Source organism: Chiloscyllium punctatum, chromosome 37, assembly GCF_047496795.1.
Source record: "Chiloscyllium punctatum isolate Juve2018m chromosome 37, sChiPun1.3, whole genome shotgun sequence".
In the NCBI taxonomy this organism is placed as follows: Eukaryota; Metazoa; Chordata; class Chondrichthyes; order Orectolobiformes; family Hemiscylliidae; genus Chiloscyllium; species Chiloscyllium punctatum.
Window position 1 is genome coordinate 58738542 of NC_092775.1, and position 18752 is coordinate 58757293.

The 18752-nt window shown below is 40.5% G+C and overlaps 1 protein-coding gene across 2 annotated transcripts in view; it reads right to left on the reverse strand.

Moving 5' to 3' along the window:
- Positions 1-18752, reverse strand: part of nelfcd (negative elongation factor complex member C/D) — a 40053-nt gene that overhangs the window by 12097 nt on the left and 9204 nt on the right. The window contains exons 3-10 of one of the 2 annotated variants that reach the window (XM_072556891.1): positions 17627-17736; positions 16765-16874; positions 14960-15067; positions 12700-12852; positions 11695-11825; positions 7997-8162; positions 4851-4985; positions 572-711 (exon numbers count right to left, since the gene is read on the reverse strand). In XM_072556891.1, coding sequence (XP_072412992.1) covers positions 572-711; positions 4851-4985; positions 7997-8162; positions 11695-11825; positions 12700-12852; positions 14960-15067; positions 16765-16874; positions 17627-17736 — 1053 coding nt within the window. The remainder of the gene's footprint in view (positions 1-571; positions 712-4850; positions 4986-7996; positions 8163-11694; positions 11826-12699; positions 12853-14959; positions 15068-16764; positions 16875-17626; positions 17737-18752) is intronic. The other variant, XM_072556892.1, reaches the window with a different exon arrangement.

Below are 18752 nucleotides of genomic sequence, written 5' to 3' on the forward strand. Positions count from 1 at the left end.
AATTCTGGCATCTGACAAAAAAAGGACAAAGCCCATCAAACCGCCAGTACCTCAGACAAGCAGGATCACTGTCCAGCACACCGACAGAAGTTTTGGATGTTATTATACTCTGCTATAGGCTTTGTACAGCGCGGGTTTAAATGAAGAGTAAAGCTCTGCACTTTCTAATCAAATACTCCCATGTCAGGGCACTCCATTACAGATCAATCACTAGATGTCTCTCAACATAAACACAAATCTTTCAGCTTTATGCAAGAAGCATTGAGGTTTAAAGGTATACAGAGCTTTGTGGGCTGACAGTTTCACATAGCTGATAAGATGGGGCTGTGAAATTTAGTGCTTTATAGAAATAGAGCGCGAGTATTTGTAGTAAAGTAGGCCATAGAGAAGAGGAGGAGAAGTGAAAGCTCTCAGAGATAATGCAGGGGATGGGTGTTGTGTAGAGAATGGCAATAAGGGAATGGCAGTAGGTAGAGGTTCAGTGTTGTACAGATGGTCCCATACCCTATGACAATCACTGCATACAATGACAGAGGAGCCTCAAGGCTCCAACATATCCCGTGGAACTCACCGAATACATTGATAGAGGGTCCCCAGCTCTGCAACTAACTCTGAAGCCCCTTTGTTTTCATTGCAGCACAAATTGTGAACGGTTTCGATGGCCTTTGATGTTGATTTCAGCTCATCTTTGTTGATATTAAATCTTTTGTTCTGTCGATATCAACAGCACATCTGAGTTATAGAGATACAAAATACTGAGACATATTACAGCTAGTACATTCTGGACTCAAACATTCCTTGGCCTTTTCCAAATTTGTCTTGTTCTCTCTGTAAATGTTGCAGTTTTCTATCCTATTTTCTAATCAACCTATTCAGAGATGTTATCATACACCACTGAAGTAGGTGGGATTTGGACACAGGTCTCTCAGTCTAGGGATAGGGGCACTACCACTGCATCGGAAAAGGGCCCTAATCATAAAATGTTTCTAATCAACCTGTTCAGACATGTTATTACACACCTCTGGAGCATGTGGGACTTCACCCCTGGCCTCTCATTCCAGAGGTAGGGACACCACCATTGAACTACAAGAAGGCCCTCATCATAAAATCAAACTTTTAATTTTTAAAAAATATAACCTATTTTTCTAATCAACCAATCAGAGATGTTATTGCACACCTCGGGAGCAGGTGGAACTTGGAACTGGGTCTCTCAGTCCAGGGTTAGGGATACAGCCACAAGAGAACTTCATCATAAAATTAATGCATTGGTAACAAATTGTTTTCAAACTTTCTAATTACCATTCCACCATTCAACTCCTAATTAGCACTTAGACACTGATTACCTGCTCACCAATGCTCAGTTTCCATTCCAACAGGACAACTCAGCAGTCCAAAAATAGACAACAGAGTTGAATTCTGCAGATATGTTTTGGTCAGCATAGAACCAAAGGGCCTGTCTCCATGTTGTAAGACTCTGACTCTATATGGGAGTGGCTGCCTACAACATCCACACCGTACTTGATCACGTGTGACACCAAGGTGCTCTCACAAAACTAAAGTTACTGAGAATCAGGAAAAGGCCACACTAGCTGTAACCATACCCAACCGAAAAGAAGATGGCTGTCGTTATTAGAGGTCAATCATCTCAGCACGAGCAGGAGTTCTTCTGGGCAGCATCCTAGATCCAACTCTGTTCTGTTGCAAACATCAATGACTTTTTCTCTATCACAAGTGGAGCCATTCGCTGGTGATTTGAAAATTTCCATTCTACTCCTCAGATCCTGAAGCAATCCATGCCTACATTCGACCAGACCTGGTCAACTTTCAGGCTTGGTGTGTTAAGTGGTGACTAAAAATTATGTCACACAAATGCTAAGCAATTACCATCTCCAATAGGGAGAGTCCAAAAATCTCCTTTATATCCAAAAATGTTACTATGATCACTGAAGCAGTTTAACTGTCTGAAGTGAAACACAGCATCTCTGATGATGCAGCACTCCCACAGTTCTATATTAGAGTGCCAGTCAAGGCCACATTCCCAAGTACAGGAGTGGGGCTTGACCCTATGATCTTTTGACTCCAAGATGAATATTTCCAAAACATGGTCGCAATGTCATGATATTTAATCAGTAGAATTTATTTGTTCTTTTAAAAATGTTATATTCCAAAAGACAACTGTGCTAAAACAGAATTCAAGTCCACACTTTTATGTGAGAGCTACATTTATAGCCCAGTGATTACTATCTCCCCTTATAACCAATTCAAACTCAACTATTATCCATTAGGTCTCAGTATTCGTTCAGAACACATTGGATGATTTAAAAAAAACAAAATAAGACGTGACAACAGATTACATTCCCATTTGTTCTTTGCACATTTAAGTTCCAAGAATCCTTTCGCTGGTATACCTAACATTTTCTTAGAACTTGATGCTTTCTCTATGAAACAAATCAATAGCTAACTGCTGCTATCCACCTATTTGGAGATCTCTCCATTCTCCTCCATCTATTTTCACATTGCAGTACCAATTCTCTGTCTTTTTGCAATCACACATCATGATGAGAGCACATTATCCCATCATGACTTATTATCAATGAAGCACTCAATTGATATTGCTGCTAATTCCCTGCTTGGAATCTCTTCCAATAATTTCTCCCACAAGAAAGATATAAATCCTCCTTGCATTCAAGAACCCATCTCAATGTTTTGCATAAGGAAAACAAGAAGTTTCACGTTCCCGGTATCTCCCAATGATGAAAGCTTCCTAACACAATGCTGTGTTTTTTTAATGCTTTGTACACCCAAATAAACTTTCCATCTTGAGATTTTTCATAGTTTTACTCTATTTTAATACTTCAAAGCTGGAATCTGGCCTTATGAGATGGCCAGTCAATTCTGCTGTCCAAGTGGCCTGGACTACAGCAGTTCAAGAAGGGAGCTCATCGCCACTTTCTCTAAGGCAATTAGGGATGGGTGATAAATACTGGTCCAGCCAGCAACACACATGTTCCATAAGTGATTTAAAAGAAAACTCAAACTTCAGTACTCCTTCTTTTCTGTTTTGGAAGCCCCACTTTGATGAATAGCACTGGGATTAACATATTCTACATAAGGTTTGATCCATTCTGCCTGATTTCCAATTCAATACATATATAAAAGCCTGATTTCCAATTTTGAATTCAACTTTAAGCTCATTTCTGAGAAAGTTTTCAAATTCACTGTTCCCATCTACAAACAAAATCATTTACATGCACTACAAAAAGAACTGAAAGCTCCCCTTTATGATGACAGTAAAACATGGCAGAGTCTGCTTTTAACTGAAGACAACCCAATTCTAATGAATCAGAGCTTACTGAGAAATACCAAGCTGTAGACACATTATTTAGGCCATATACACATGTATTTAACTCCCACAGTGTCTTCAATGCATTTTCTGCCTCTTTTGGAGGATAAAGACATACTTTCCTCTTAAGCTGGTCTCCATACAGAAATGCAGCTTTAATATCAATTGAAGTGCACTCCCAAGTATTTGTTGCTAACAAATATAAAAAATTCAAAATTGCTTTTTCTGCCAGTGAATCTACTCTTATATCTTGATTTCCCAGTCTTTCTGCAAAATCATTTCAGATCATACTAGGTTAAAACAAGCAAATAAATAAACTAGCAGATTTCCCAAGGATTTGGGTAGTCTGGAACACCCTGATGATGGTTAGCTGCTAGTTTATTCTTCACTGTTGTTTTTAAATTGCTCAGTCACTTGGAACTTGTTTGAAAAATGTTTTACTCTAGGTCAACAAGTGAACTTGATTTTTAAAGACTGTTTTGCTTCAGCATTAAATATGATGTCTGAATTGTAAGAGGCTGCCAGACACGGTACATATATGTGTATACATAAAATATACAGGCTGCCTACAACAAACTTCCTAACAATGTCCTTTCCTTGCTGCTTCCAATTTACTGCCAAGGCATTATCCATCTTAATAGTAGGAGAAAGTGAGGACTGCAGATGCTGAAGATCAGAGTTGAAAAATGTGTTGCTGGAAAAGCACAGCAGGTCAGGCAGCATCCAAGGAGCAGGAAAATCGACGTTTCGGGCATAAGCGCTTCTTCAGGAATGAAGAAGGGTTTATGCCCAAAACGCGATTCTCCTGCTCCTTGGATGCTGCCTGACCTGCTGCACTTGGATGCTGCCTGACCTGCTGCGCATTTCCAGCAACACATTTTTCAGCTCCATCTTAATAGTGGCTGGCTACATCCCTTAGACAAAGACCTTTATTCATTCATTTTTCCTCTTTTGCCCAGTTCTGTTGGACTACAAGAGGTTAAATAAATTGATAATTGGTAATGCCAATTATTAGGAGATCAGGAGTTTGCCAATTTTAAAATCTGAGAAAGGAATGAGGTTCAATGAAAGACCAGGAATGGGCCATGGCCTCACCTCAGTTGAAAGCACTTGGAAATAAGTACAGATGGAAAACGCAAGTAAAATTTAAAGGAATAATAACCCACATAACAAAGACAAAATAGGAAGAGATGAAAAAGGTTGCATGGAAGACAGTTTGTAGGATTCAATAGCCAATCACTAGGTTTTCCTTTTAATTTGTTCATGAATTAGATATGTTCAAAGAATAGTTTATGCACTATTGCACAAACATTCTGTCTGTTGATTTGGAGATGCCGGTATTGGGCTGGGGTGTACAAAGTTAAAAATCACACAACATGGACTATAACCTGGTGTTGTGTGATTTTTAATTCCGTCTGTTGACATAATGCATACTATTACATAAATGTACTGACTCCTGAAGACATCATTCCAACTGATATCAGAGTATTTGAAATATACAGCTGACCTTTTTCCATGACTCCACCACACTGGCTGCATAGGCCAGGATGTAGATGTATTTGTGTTTATGCTCAGGGTTGATTTTAGAGCCTGGTTTGAAGAGGGATTGCATGAACAGATCGAGGAATGCAGGGACTCTGATCTGGAAGGAGACACATAAGGATCAAATTAGATTTCACAATGCGTGGGTAAGAGAACACACTTTCAGGGAGGTAATTAATCATCAAAGGGAGTTGAGAATAGGTACACTGGTCACAGTTTGTGACATCTATTTTCAAACTTAGAGATATTCGCACATACAAAATGTAAATAAATTTCTATTTCTTTAAGGGTGACCCAACCGAAAGTGATATCTCAAATATCCACGCAAACTGGGCAACTGCTTTGCCAACATTCTGTCTGCAAAAATGACCAAGCTTCAAGTTGCCTACCACATCAACAGGCCACTGTCTTCCCAGCCAATATTTCTGTCTCATTCTTGCTGCAGTGCTCCAGTGAGATTCAGTGCAAGCTGGAAGAACAGCATCTCATTTTTCACTTTAAGGGTAACTCCCCTGATGGTATCCAGCATAGCATTTAGTCAGATTTGCTGCTTTATGTTGGTAAAGGAGCCCACATCCCAAGTATCTCATTTATTAAAGAGTTCAAACAAAGGCTTAATTTATTGTCAAACTTATCACTAAGTGGCATACAAACTGTGCAGAAACTTGGGTTTTTAGTGCCACGTCACTGCAAAGTTATGGAACAGCAGCTGCCTGGAACAGAGATGCACTGTCCATATATTCACACTGTAGGGTTGAGACAAACGCTGAGAATTTCCTCACTGAAATCAATTGGAACATCATTACAGCATGGCAAAGCAAAGTGTTCCTAATAAGAGTAGCCAGGAACATAAAAACAGTTTGTAAAAATCAAGAAAACAAAGAAACAAACAGCTCTTGATGTAGGACAAGTCTGTTTTTCTTATAATGCAAACAAAACTATTTCAGTATTCTGTGGTAATGTAATCTTTCTGTGAATATTTTCAATCAAATGAATACCACAATTTCACTTTAATAATACAAAGACAATACTACAAAGCTGGACCACAGAAAACCCTTCATCAGAACTCTGGAAAATCTCATCTTTTTATTTGTTTACTTCTAGCATCATAGAATCCCTACAGTGTGGAAACAGGCCATTTGGCCCAACACGTCCATCCCAACCCTCCAAAGAGTATCACACCTCGACCCATTCCCCTACCCTATTACGTTTTACATTTTCCCATGACTAATGCACCTAATCTACACGTCCCTGAACACTATGGGAAATTTAGCATGGCCAATTCCCCCATGGACTGTGGGAGGAAACCAGAGCACCTTGAGGAAACCCATGCAGACATGGGGAGAGAGTGCAAACTCCACACCGATAGTCACCCTAGGCTGGAATCGGACCAGGGCCTCTGGCGCTGTGAGGGAGCAGTGCTAACCACTGAGCCACCATGCCACCCATTTTATTTTAAATTTTAATCCCTTTTTACAAATTTAGAGTCTGTAATGCATCAATGTCTGAATGATGGACTGAATCTCACTTCATAATTTTAGGCACCCGACTCTCCCGTTTCTGTGAGATTTTATCCAGATCAGGTCAATGTGAACCAACTGAAAGTGATATCTCAAATATCCATACAAACTGGGCAACTGCTTTGCCAACATTCTGTCTGCAAAAATGACCAAGCTTCAAGTTGCCTATCACATCAACACGCCACTGTCTTCCCTAGCCAATATTTCTGTCTCATTCTTGCTGCAGTGCTCCAGTGAGATTCAGTGCAAACTGGAAGAACAGCATCTCATTTTTCACTTGGGGACCCTGCAGCCTCAGGACTCAATATTGAATTAAATAACTTTAGATCCTGAACACCTTCTCCTATGTCCTTTGCCCACTCTCACACCCAAGGTCCTGTCATGTCATGGGCTATTTTCAGCACATCCAACCCATTTTCACCTACTCATCATCCCCACTATAAGCCTTTTTTCCCCTTTCCTGGGCATAGTATAATCCATAATTCTGTCTAACCACCATTCTCTCTTTCTCTAGCTTCATCTCTGTCTATCCACTCACTCCTTTACCCCGATCATCTCCTGCCCTCAGCATACATAACCACCTTTTCCTAGCTATTATCAGTTCTGAAGAAGGGTCACTCGACTCAACATATTAACTCTACTTTCTCTCCATAGATGGTGCCAGACTTGCTCAGTTCCTCTAGGAACATCTGTTTCTGTTTCAGATTTCCAGCACTCACAGATCTTTGTTTTATCTCAATTACCTTTTTTCTCATTTATGGGATGAGGGCAACACTGGCTAGGCCAGCATTTACTGCCCATCCCTTATTGCCCAGAGGGCTGTTAAGTCAACCACAATGCTGTGGGTCTGGAGTCAAAGCCCAGGTGAGGGTGACAGGTTTCCTTCCCTGAAAGGACATTAGTGAATCATCTGGATTTTCCTTGAAAATCAGCAATGGCTTCATGGTCATCATTGGACTCTTTCCTCCAGATTGTTATTGAATTCAAATTTCACCATCTGCCACAGCAGAATTTGAAGCCAGGTCTCCAAACATTAGTTACATTGTGGATTAATAGTCCAGCAAAAATACCACTAGGCCATTGCTACCCTGTATCTGAGTTGCCCCACATTGATATATAAATGGTGAACTGTTCAAATCCACACCCAATCCCATTGCTGACTTTTGACTGTTTTATGGACAGTATAATGAATTGGGAGAAAGATTTCCTTCGCTGATGACATCTGTGCACATGCAAGTCATCCTGACAAAGAAGGCTCTGCTATGGCTGCAGTGACATCTGTACTGTGCAGGTGGGGGCCATTTGGGCTAGCTATTTTGATGTTAGCAATATAGACTCTGTAAAATAAAACAAACCAAACAGATTTCTTGACTTGCGTGGGATTCAGTGACTCCTGCTAGAAACTGCACGTGTACGGACAGTACTAAGAATAGCTATGATGCTTCACACAATTGAACAGCTCACTACACTGGCCTGGCTGGAATGCAAGCTCCTGGAACCATACCTTGGTTCAAGACAAGACACGAGGAGTTCCTTGGGAAATTAAAGGTGTGCAATGTTTCGAGAGAATGGCTTTGAGTACTATTCTTACCAATTCCACAGGAGGTGGATCCATACTCGTGAACATTTTGTATAACACAGTGATGTCAGCAGGATTCAGAGCTCCCTTGGATAACATGGCACCCAGTGCCTGGCAGGCTCGGGGGTAGGATGCAGCAGTGCCCAATGCCAAGGTGATCTGGCTGGCATCATGACCTCTAAGAGAAGGTAGCACGAAGATAATTATTTTTTCCAAAATCACAAAAGGAAGACTGTGCAAAGAGCTGAGAATGTGTGTTTGAAGTTACCATATAACTAGGGAATGGATGTAGTACAGAAGTGGGTACAGGGTCCCATTACTATACTGGGTCTGTTGATCCTGTTTGCAGGGGGACAATACACCTCATGTCTCAGGGTTACTGAGGTAAATGTCAGCCTGTATTTGCATTTCTCAGCATCAGCCTCAATTCAGTTGGTAGCAAACTCACACCACTCAGATGGTTCTGACTGAAGTCCTCCTTCAGAAGGAAATCAAGGCTGCCATTCCAGTGCTGTACTGAGAGTGTTCTGAACTGTTGGAAATGCCAATGCAGCTGAACACAAAAACAAGACCTCATTTACCCTCACAGGCAGATAGAGTCATCAGATCATTTCTATTTTTAAGTACAGCAGATGAATTCTCCCTGGTTAATATTTATCCTTCAATCAACAAAAGAAAGAGAGATTATCACATCTCTGTTTGTCACAGCTTACCATATTTCTTACATTACAACAGCAAAAATTATTTGAACTACTTGTTTGGTTGTCCTGCAGCCATACAAAGTGGTATATGAATATAAGTCTCTCTTTCTCTCATTTATCTTTTTCCAATAATCCCTGCTGAAAAATGTATTTCCATACATATTGACTAATGACAGATTCCTCATAACCAAGCATTCTGTTGACCAGAGACTAACATGTTCTGAGGTTCTGAAGGGAGGCCAATGTTTATGAATCTGTCTCCCAGCAACAATCGGCATCTCTGAGAAATGTGGGAAGAATAAGGTTTTTGGGGTTGGGAGAATCAAGGAAGGAGTTCTCACGTTTCCAAAGCTGTCTGTTTGAACTCAGTAACCCAGAGAAAAGGAACCCAAGAGAGAGGAAAAGCAAAAGAATGAGTGCAGGTTTCAATATACTACTCATTCCCATCTGATTGCTTCTCAATTTAAGTGACTCACAGAAATACCTCCATCAGTTCATCTGCAATTCTAGTGGTAACCTACTATGCAAGCAGAAGGTAACAAGCACCAATCCATGTAACACTGGCTGGGACCAGGCAGTTCAGGGGTCACCGCCAGGGACTGGGTGGCCCTAGGCCATCGATACGGATGGTCTCACCTTAGAGTGCACTATATCAGTGGAATATGGGGAAAAGGTTTGACTGTTATGATCCCAGTGCTTTATCATTATTTATGAATCTCGAATGGCTGAAAGTCAAGAGATGGAAAGCAGCGAATTATAAATCAGTTACTAGCACTGCTATCATCAGAAAATTGTTTGTTTTATAATTAACCTTAGTGACTGAACACCTTAAAACTTCTGAGGCCAAAGGAAATCTAAACAGTAGGTTATACTTGATAAAAATTAATGAACGTTTTGAAGAGGTAACTAAAATAGTTGCCAGGTGAATGTCTATGGATATTATTCATATGGTCTTATGAGGGGGCATTTGATAATATGCCTCATAAAAGACCGCTAGCTAAAGCTGTAACTCTTGGTTGTAAAGACAAGTTATTGACATGGTTGGAAAAACGACTGAGTGGAAGGAAACAGAGAGAAAGCATTCTTGCCTGTTATCCTCATTGGAAGCAAGTGACTAGCATGATTCCACAAGGATCTGTGTTGAGGACTCAACTATATCCACATAATTTATGACCCAATTGACAGGATAGAAAATCACAGATCAAAATTTCCTGCTGACACTTTGATAGCTAGAATTGTAAAATAGGGAGGTATTAATAGATGAAGTAAGTGAGCTGAACTATGGCAAATGAATTTCAGTGTAGGAAATGTAAGGTATCCACTTTAGACCTAAGGACGCACTGCACCTTCTAAATGGTAAAATGCCACACCAGGAAGAAATAATGGTTTGGTGGCAATGTCACTGGACATGTAATTCAGAGACTAGGAGAAAGTGAGGGCTGCAGATGCTGGAGAATCAGATTCAAAAAAGATGGCACTGGAAAAGCACAGCAGATCAGGCAGCATCCGAAGAGAGTCGACGTTTTGAGTATAATTCTTCATCAGCAATATGGAGGGGGAAGGGAGATGAGAGATGAATGGAGGTGGGGGGTTGGAGCTGGCTGGAAGGTAGGTGGGAAGGTGATAGGTGATGCAGGTGGGGGTTAATTGTGATAGGTCGGTGGGGAGGATGCAGCGGATAGGTGGGAAGGATGGTGGACAGACCTGGGCTAATGCTCTGGAAAGGTTTCAAATCCTATTAGAGTAGCCTGTAGGATTTAACTTCAATGAATAAATCTGGAACGATTGTCGATTATTGTAACAACACATCTCGGTTTTCTAAGATCCTTTAGCAAACACAATCTGTCATCTTTACCAAAGCTCACATGTCACTCCACGCACCTAGGAACATGGTTGACTCTGAACTGTTCTCAAGGTAAATTAGGGCTGTGCAGTAAATACTCACAACCCAAAAAAAAACTAGCGGAGGTCTGAAAATATGTGGAGTCTAGGTACATAGATCATCAAAATGTTAAAGCAGAAAGATGATATCTAGAATATAAAACAGTGGAAGTAATGATTCAGGGATACAAAACTCTATTTAAATCTCACCTGGAATACTGAGTGTGGTTCTGGGCATCACTGATTACTGACCTGAAGGAAGTGAAATGCAGATTGATTGCAATCATGCCTGGCTTCTAAGATTTAGGTTTGAGTGATTATAGAAAGTAAGCCCTAATGCAACAGCAAAATACTTCTGGTTGTAAATGAGCAATAAAAACTGAAAATGCTGGAAATGCTCAGCAGGTCAAGCAACATCCATGGACTGAAAGGTCAACAACCTAAAACACGAACTCTGTTTCACTCTCCTGATAACGCTAGATCCGCTGAGTAATTCCAAAATTTTCTGACTTTTATTGTACAAACTACAGATGTGGTAACTTTGCTGTAGCAAAGGGAGGTACAGCATTGAGGTTTTTTAAGAGAAACTATTTCTACTAGTTGGGGAGTTGAAGACTAGTTACCATAATCTAAAAAGTACAGCCAGACTTCTCAGGAATAAAATTAGGAAACACTTCTACACACAAAGAGCAGTATAAGTTTTTGAATTTTTCTTCTGCAGATAATAACTGATGCTGAGTAAATTGTTAATTTTAAAACTGAGATTGATAAATTTTGTTAAAGTTCTTAAGGGATGTGGGGAAAAGATGAGTATATGGAGCTACTGTGCAGATCTGCTGTGATTGCACTAAATGGGCAACAGGCTCAAAGAGCTAAATGATCTATCGCTTAAAGCATGCTCTATTGCTCTATGACAGTGATATTAAAGGAATATTGAACAGGAATTGGACACACTGTCCATGATCTCATATCATCTATGGCTGTGTGATGTAAGGAATGCAAGATAACTTGTGCCCATCTAACTTTACCCTTAGCACTTTAGGAATAATGGAACAGAAAATCAGTGAGGAAAGAATTTTCAGCACATATTTGAAGAATAAAAGTCTTTGGGACTTCTAATGTACTTACTTCTCATGTGCATATCTCTGAACTTCCTGCGCAATTCGTCGGACAGCTGCTCCACCTTGTTCCTCCTGGGCCAGGACAGACATTATGGACTGAGCATAAAGGTATGTGTGCTCTCCATGACACACCATTTTCTGAGGAAATCACAAAGCACAGGATTCATGCATATCCCTTACACAAGAGGCTCTATGTTAATTTTGCACTCGCTGCAAACAGCCTGCTTATAATAACAAAGCTCATTCATGAAGAATAGTTGCCTACACAAGATGCGAGGAGTGAGATGAAGCATTATAATGGTGTATTACCATTTCGGAACTTGCCTTTTAAAGTAGATGTAAACAGGTTTTGGCTTTCAATGCTACAAAGATCCCCTCTTTAAAGAGGGTTAGAAAGTCATTTGGAACACTGAGCTAAAGATAGTGTCCCATGAAATCATGTGACTTAAGCTCAATAACTAGATAAGTTACATAATAAGATAATTTACTGGGGTGTTCACTAAATAGAAACTTTATGAGCTGCAGAGACAGATGGCCAGAGGAAAAGATTTGCACCAGCTGAAGGGTAGTTTTGATTTTGGAAGTCAACAGAGCTGAAAAGAAACCTCAAGCTATGTTAGCAGTCCAAACAGACATCATTTGAAAAAGTTCTTAACTTTTCTTCAATAAGGACCAGTCTGACAGTTAGTCTGTATGTCTCAGGGGAAGGAGACAATTACATTTGGTGAATATGTAGAACGTCAACAAACGGAAACATGTGTGACCTCAGCAGTTCAGCAAGATATTTCAAAGTGAAGGTTGGTGAGATACTTCACTGGTGCTGAGTATCTGCAAAGGTTACCGCTGAGGAGAAAAGGATTGAATCATTCTTCTTGCTGTTTATGACATGATCTTTCAAAATGATCACAGATCCACTTTTTAAAAAATTTGGTGTAAGAGAGATTCCACTGTCATTGCTCCCAATTTCTGAAGATCATAACTGTAAACAACATCCATTAGCTGTTACACTCACTGCAAACTCAGGCAGGTTTTTCTCCAGATGTTCTTCACCTCCATCAATGAGTGTGGCAAGCGAGGTGCGGAGAACACGGGAAAAAACTTCCAACTGCTGACAGGCTGTTGACACACTGGTTATTTCACCCTGGTATCCAGCATCTGAGATCAGCTGTAGTGAGACAAAGAGACAGCAGCGAAGACCATCAGACATCAGTCATTCGTCCCACTCTAATCTGGGATGATCTGGTGACTAGCAGCTAGCTACAGCAGCAATAAATTTAGACCAAACCATTCCTGTAATCCTAGGATTAAACAAAATAAAAACTTTGATACAAATTCCTTCCTCAGCCTCCTCTACCAAATGAACTTTCTCTTGCTGGGCTACATTTCAACCAAGTGTTCTCTTTCCCTTTCATGTTGCCACTCTCCACTTGTCTGACAAGACAGTGAATTTCAGCTGGTGATCCTGATGTCACGGAAAAGCTGAGCTCAATTATGTCTTCACTTGACATCGTTTCATTAACATCAGGAATCAGTGGATAACAGGAATATCAATGGAAACTCTGGAAGGCTTATCTCACCATTCCAATCATGTGGGTGCTGAGGCAGGCTACAAGTACTCCGACTACTGCATGGAAGAGATTGGCTGAAAGGCAAAAGTGGAGGGTCAACCCTTATCGTGCTGTATCACACTTGGCAATGCTTCTACTTTCTCCCCAAACCCTGGAGACCTGAGTTTTGAATCTGAGGTCAGAAAGATTGAACATTTCCATGAAAAACAAACCTAAATTTAACACTTTTGACATACCTTTGATACAAAAGACATCTACAAACCAGTCTTAGTTATTTATCCAGTTCAGGATAATTTGTATATTAAATAAAGATGTTACAATGCTCATTTGAGCATGGGGCTAAGCCATACTGATCAGACATTTCAAAAGATCTCATGGAATACAGGGAGAACTAGCCATTTGGATACAGGACTGGCTCCAAGTAGAAGACAGGGGGTAGTGGTGGAGGGTTGTTTTTCAGACTGGAGGCCTGTGACCAGAGCAGTGCCACAAGGATCTGTGCTGGGTCCACTACTTTTAGTCATTTATATAAATGATTTGAATATGAGCGTAAGAGGTATAGTTAGGAAATCTGCAGATGACACCAAAATTGCAGGTGTAATGGACAGCAAAGAAGATTATCTCAGATTATGACAGGATCTTGATCAAAGTTCTTAAGGGATGTGGAGAAATGGGACAATGGACGGAGGAGTGGCAGATGAAGTTTAATTTAGATAAATGAGAGGTGCTGCACTTTGGGAAAACATATTTTAGCAGGACTTATACACTTAATGGCAAGGATGTTGCTAGGGTTGAAAGATTTGAACTACAGGGAGAGGCTGAATAGGCTGGGACTGTTTTCCCTGGAGCATCGGCGGCTGAGGGGTGACCTTATAGAGGTTTATAAAATCATGAGGGGCATGGATAGGGTGAATAGACAAGGTCTTTTCCCTGGGATGAGAGAGTCCAGAACTAGAGGACATAAGTTTAGGGTGAGAAGGAAAAGATATAAAAGGGATGTAAGGGGCAACTTTTACACGCAGAAGGAGGTGTGTGTATGGAATGAGCTGCCAGAGGAAGTGGTAGAGGCTGGTAAAATAGCAACATTTAAAAGGCATCTGGATGGGTATATGAATAGGAAGAGTTTAGAGGAATATGGGCCAAGAAATATGGAGGAAACTTGCAGGGGTGGTGTTCCCATGTACCTGCCGTCCCTGTTGTTCAAACTGATTGTGGTCTTACGTTTTGGAAGGAGTGTCTAAACAGCCTTGGTGAATTTCTATGCTGAATACTGCTGCTGTGCACCAGCAGTGGAGGGAGTAATTGTTTCTGTATGTGGTGGCAATCAGGTCGGCTGTTTTGTCTCAGACAGTGTCTGGATTCTTGAGTGTTATGGGAGCTACACTCATTGAGGCAAGTGGACAAATTCCATCACACTCCTCACTTATGCCTTGTAGGCCTCAGGGAAACAGTTATTACAGAGGAGTTGGCTACACCTACTCCTAATTTTTATGTCTCTATGTTTACACTTAGGGTAGTCAAAAAACTAGGGCTGTAGATAAAATAGAATCATTAATAAGCACAAGTCAGTCAGGAGGAACCTCTTTACCCAGACCATGGTTTGAAAGTAGAATTCACTACTACAAAGAGTAATTGAGGGAACAAACATCGATGCATTGTTGCTGTGTTTATATAGTATGAACATCAATACAAGAACGCCTGTACCTTAACAGTAAAGTTCAGCATCAAACAGTCAGGGTGAGCTTCAGCTAGTTTATAGAAGAGGTCTCTCCAAGTCACATGAGCAATCATCTGCTCTAACCAGGCTGGGGTCTGAAACAAAAAGAAATTCTTGAGAGTTAAGCCATTCAATGCAAATCAGCCATGCATCACTCTGCTTAAATGACTATCAGAAACCAGGTCAAGTGGACTATCAAATAGGACAGGCTTCGCTGTTCAAACTCAACATAGGAGGAGTGGAAACTTGAAATATATAGCACAACCTTAAGGTGTCCAACATGCAGTCAAGTAAAGTCCTTTAAAATTATGGTGGAAGAAACAGAAGTAGGATATTCGGCCTAATGAGTCTGTTCCATCATTCAATGAGATCATGGCTGATCTGAAAATCCTCGATTGCACATTCCTATCTTTTCCCATAGCCATTGATTCCCTCACTAATTAAAAAATCTGTCCACCTTTAAATATTTTTTCAGGCAGAGATAGATAAATTCCTGATTACCATGGGGATGAAAGATTATTGTGGGGTGTGCAGGAATGTAGAGTTAAGGTTAAAATCAGATCAGCAGAGCATGCCTCGATGGGCTGAGTGGCCTACTCTTGATCCTTGTTCGTAAATCACTTCCTGATGATGTGAAATCATGGGTCCATCTGCACATGCTCAGATGGATTACAGCAGCCAAAATTGATGGCATTTGATCTCCTACATTGCGATTACACACTCCCGTGACACAGTACTTTTCAGGCTTAGACTAAATAACATCAGTGGAAGATTCAGGAGCATTGATCGGCTGATTCACATCATTTTGTGCTGCAGTCCAACAGTATTCAAATTCTTGAAGTATAAGAAATAGCTTATCAAATAAACCTGCCAAATTACACTATTTCACCAAGGGAGGTACTACACCCTCACCTTTTCCAGCAGCATGAAATTACAACACACAAAGTTTAAATAGACAAGTTCTATTACAAATATGAGCAAAAGGACTGAGAATGGAAATACATCGTATGACTTTACAATGAGACTGAATTATGCTTGAGCTCCCTGTTCACCCAACCTACCTCAGGTGAAAGCTACACTTGAGAGCAATGGCAGACTCTTTTATAATAAATGGCAGAGGAAGAAAACAAATAATAGTGATCCTACACAGAAATCTCTCAGCATTAGAAAATACCTTTTTGTCAGAAAACCATATAAATTTAGATTAATCTTTGCCATTGTTGTGGTTCTGTTCGCCGAGCTGGGAATTTGTGTTGCAGATGTTTCGTCCCCTGTCTAGGTGACATCCTCAGTGCTTGGGAACCTCCTGTGAAGTGCTTCACAGAACCACAACAACAAGCACCCGAGCTGCAAATCTTCTCACAAACTTTAATCTTTGCCATATTGGAAAACATGTCAGGAACATTTTTGTTAATCCACTTCCTAGTCTTAACATCAATTAAATTCCTTCACTTCCAGTGATGCAAAGTCCTGGATTCCTGTACAGTCTGTGCTGAAGACAAGTGCTCATTGAATGAGCGGAAGCTATCGCACAAGCTTAAATACATGGAATGAGTGAGAACAGTTGGGTGAAATGATGCAATTTAACTAGGAACTCCTCTGTGGCCACACACAAAATGGCAGAGCTGGGAGCATCTATATTTAGATAAAGCCTTAAAACCACACCATACAATTCAGATTCACCAACTGATGCAAAGTGTCCATTGTGGTTTTTTTCCCCTCTTTGAACCATTCTTTCATGTTATTTACAACAAATATACAGCCTACTTTTGAAAAAGCTTCAGAATGTTACCTCTCCCTCCTCTGTGAATATGGAATCAGCTTTCCGAGGGTCAAAGTGTTTGATCAGCAAATTTTTCAAATGATTTTCAACAGTCTCCTGAACATGTGATGGCTCAACCCCTGAAAGAAATACAAGTTGCGCTAGATTTCAGACAAACAAAACAGGCATGCCACTCTGTACTTTAGCAATACAACTCAGCGTTGCTAGATATAGAGATTTGACAGAAAATATCCAGCCCAATAAAATCCAAAGACTTTAGATACAGCCCAACTCAACCAGACCAAAGGACCTGGACCTCATAATCCAGACCAGCCAGTCAAAAAGAATAAGATCAGAGGACATCCCTACCAGCTCTGAGAGGGTGGGTGGTGGGATCTCTCTCTTTCACCTCAGTCTCCTCCAATGGGTTAAGGAGAGTAAAAATCAATTAGGGCCCCAAGTCATAATCACAAAGCTGCACGTGTTCAAAGGGTGAGAAGGGAATTAGTGTGGACTATTTTCCCCTTTGTGTTCAATTGGTCTGCCACCCGTGAGGAACAATGGCCGCTTGGATAAGGTACAGAAAGCTAACCAAAGAATAAAATCGCTCCGAAATGTCATCTCAAGATGCATCACAACCAGGGTGAGGTAAAAACCAGAAACCACCTCTAATGGGAGAGAACCGTGGAGGAGGGCTGAAGCTGAATCTCTTGTTAACGTCAGTGACAGCTTCTGAGAGCACCGAGGCCCAACACAGCACACTCGAAGCCACAGCTGAAAGAACCTGATAGCCTCCATAAAAAGAGATGAGCGAGTTGTCCTCAATACATCAAATACATTCGACTTGTTTTGCTCAGCTTTGTTGGACTACCTAGTGCAGGCCAGGCATTACCTGTCTGAATCAGCCACTCTGCCAACAGGTTTACAGTCTGTGCTACTGCTGTATAATTCTCAGAAAGCATCTGGATCACATGTTCTGGAGAGCCCCCTGCCTGGAAATACCTGGAGAAATGAAACAATATAATCAAGGTCAGATACCATCACAAACCAAACCGCACAGGTCAGTGCTCAGGATTAGTGGGTGCATTTTGGAGATGACAGTCGCACTCTGACCACCCTGTACTTTATGTCTATTTTCTGAAAAGGTTTCATATTTCTATGAAGAATATGGTGCAGTCCATAAGTTATGTCACTAATGAAAAGGGATAATCAGACCCCAGCATGATTATGATAAATGGAATACCAAAATGTTTCTCAGGACTGGCCGTCTGTGCCACAGGAATCACTCTGTAGGTTCTGGAAAAATAGTAAATGATCAATTTTTACTCGGCATGGATGGGTCGTGATTGGAATTCAACCGAAGTTTCAAATGTTAAATTTATACCTATTTCAATATCAAGGTCACATCTCCAAAATGAGCATTCTTGAATGTTGGGATTTAAAATTCTTCAATCAATACATTAGTTAGAAGTTTGGTGCCACACTGTGGTGAGGAATGCATACTACAAACCTATAAGACATTCAACAGCTCACCACTTTTTTTCCCCCGAGAAATCCCTTGACAAAGTAAGAAGAGACAATGAAGGGGAGTACAGAACAAGGGAATGTTTGAAACTTCAATGAAAACTAGCCAGAAGGAAGGACACTATCTGAAAAACAGATAGTATCTCAGAGCAGTTGAAAGTGAGTATCACAAGGGCTGTTTCTTGGAACATCACTGATCAAAAGTGTCTTTAAATGATTAAAAGGTTTCTGTCAAATCAGAAAAAGGTGCCAAAAGGCTATATTGATTTTCAAAACAGACTATGTGCCAATGGCTTAGATTTAGTTAAGTAAGCAGCAAAGCCTCAAGAAATGATGGTTGAGAGTTGAACGCTTGCCAGAGAACTGGAGAACAACAAATGTAGTAATTATTTTAAGAAAATAATGGAGAGAAAACACAACACAAGTAATCATGGACCAGACAAACAGAAGAAGAAAATTTAATTTAGAAATAAATATGTAAATAGGTGAAGAAA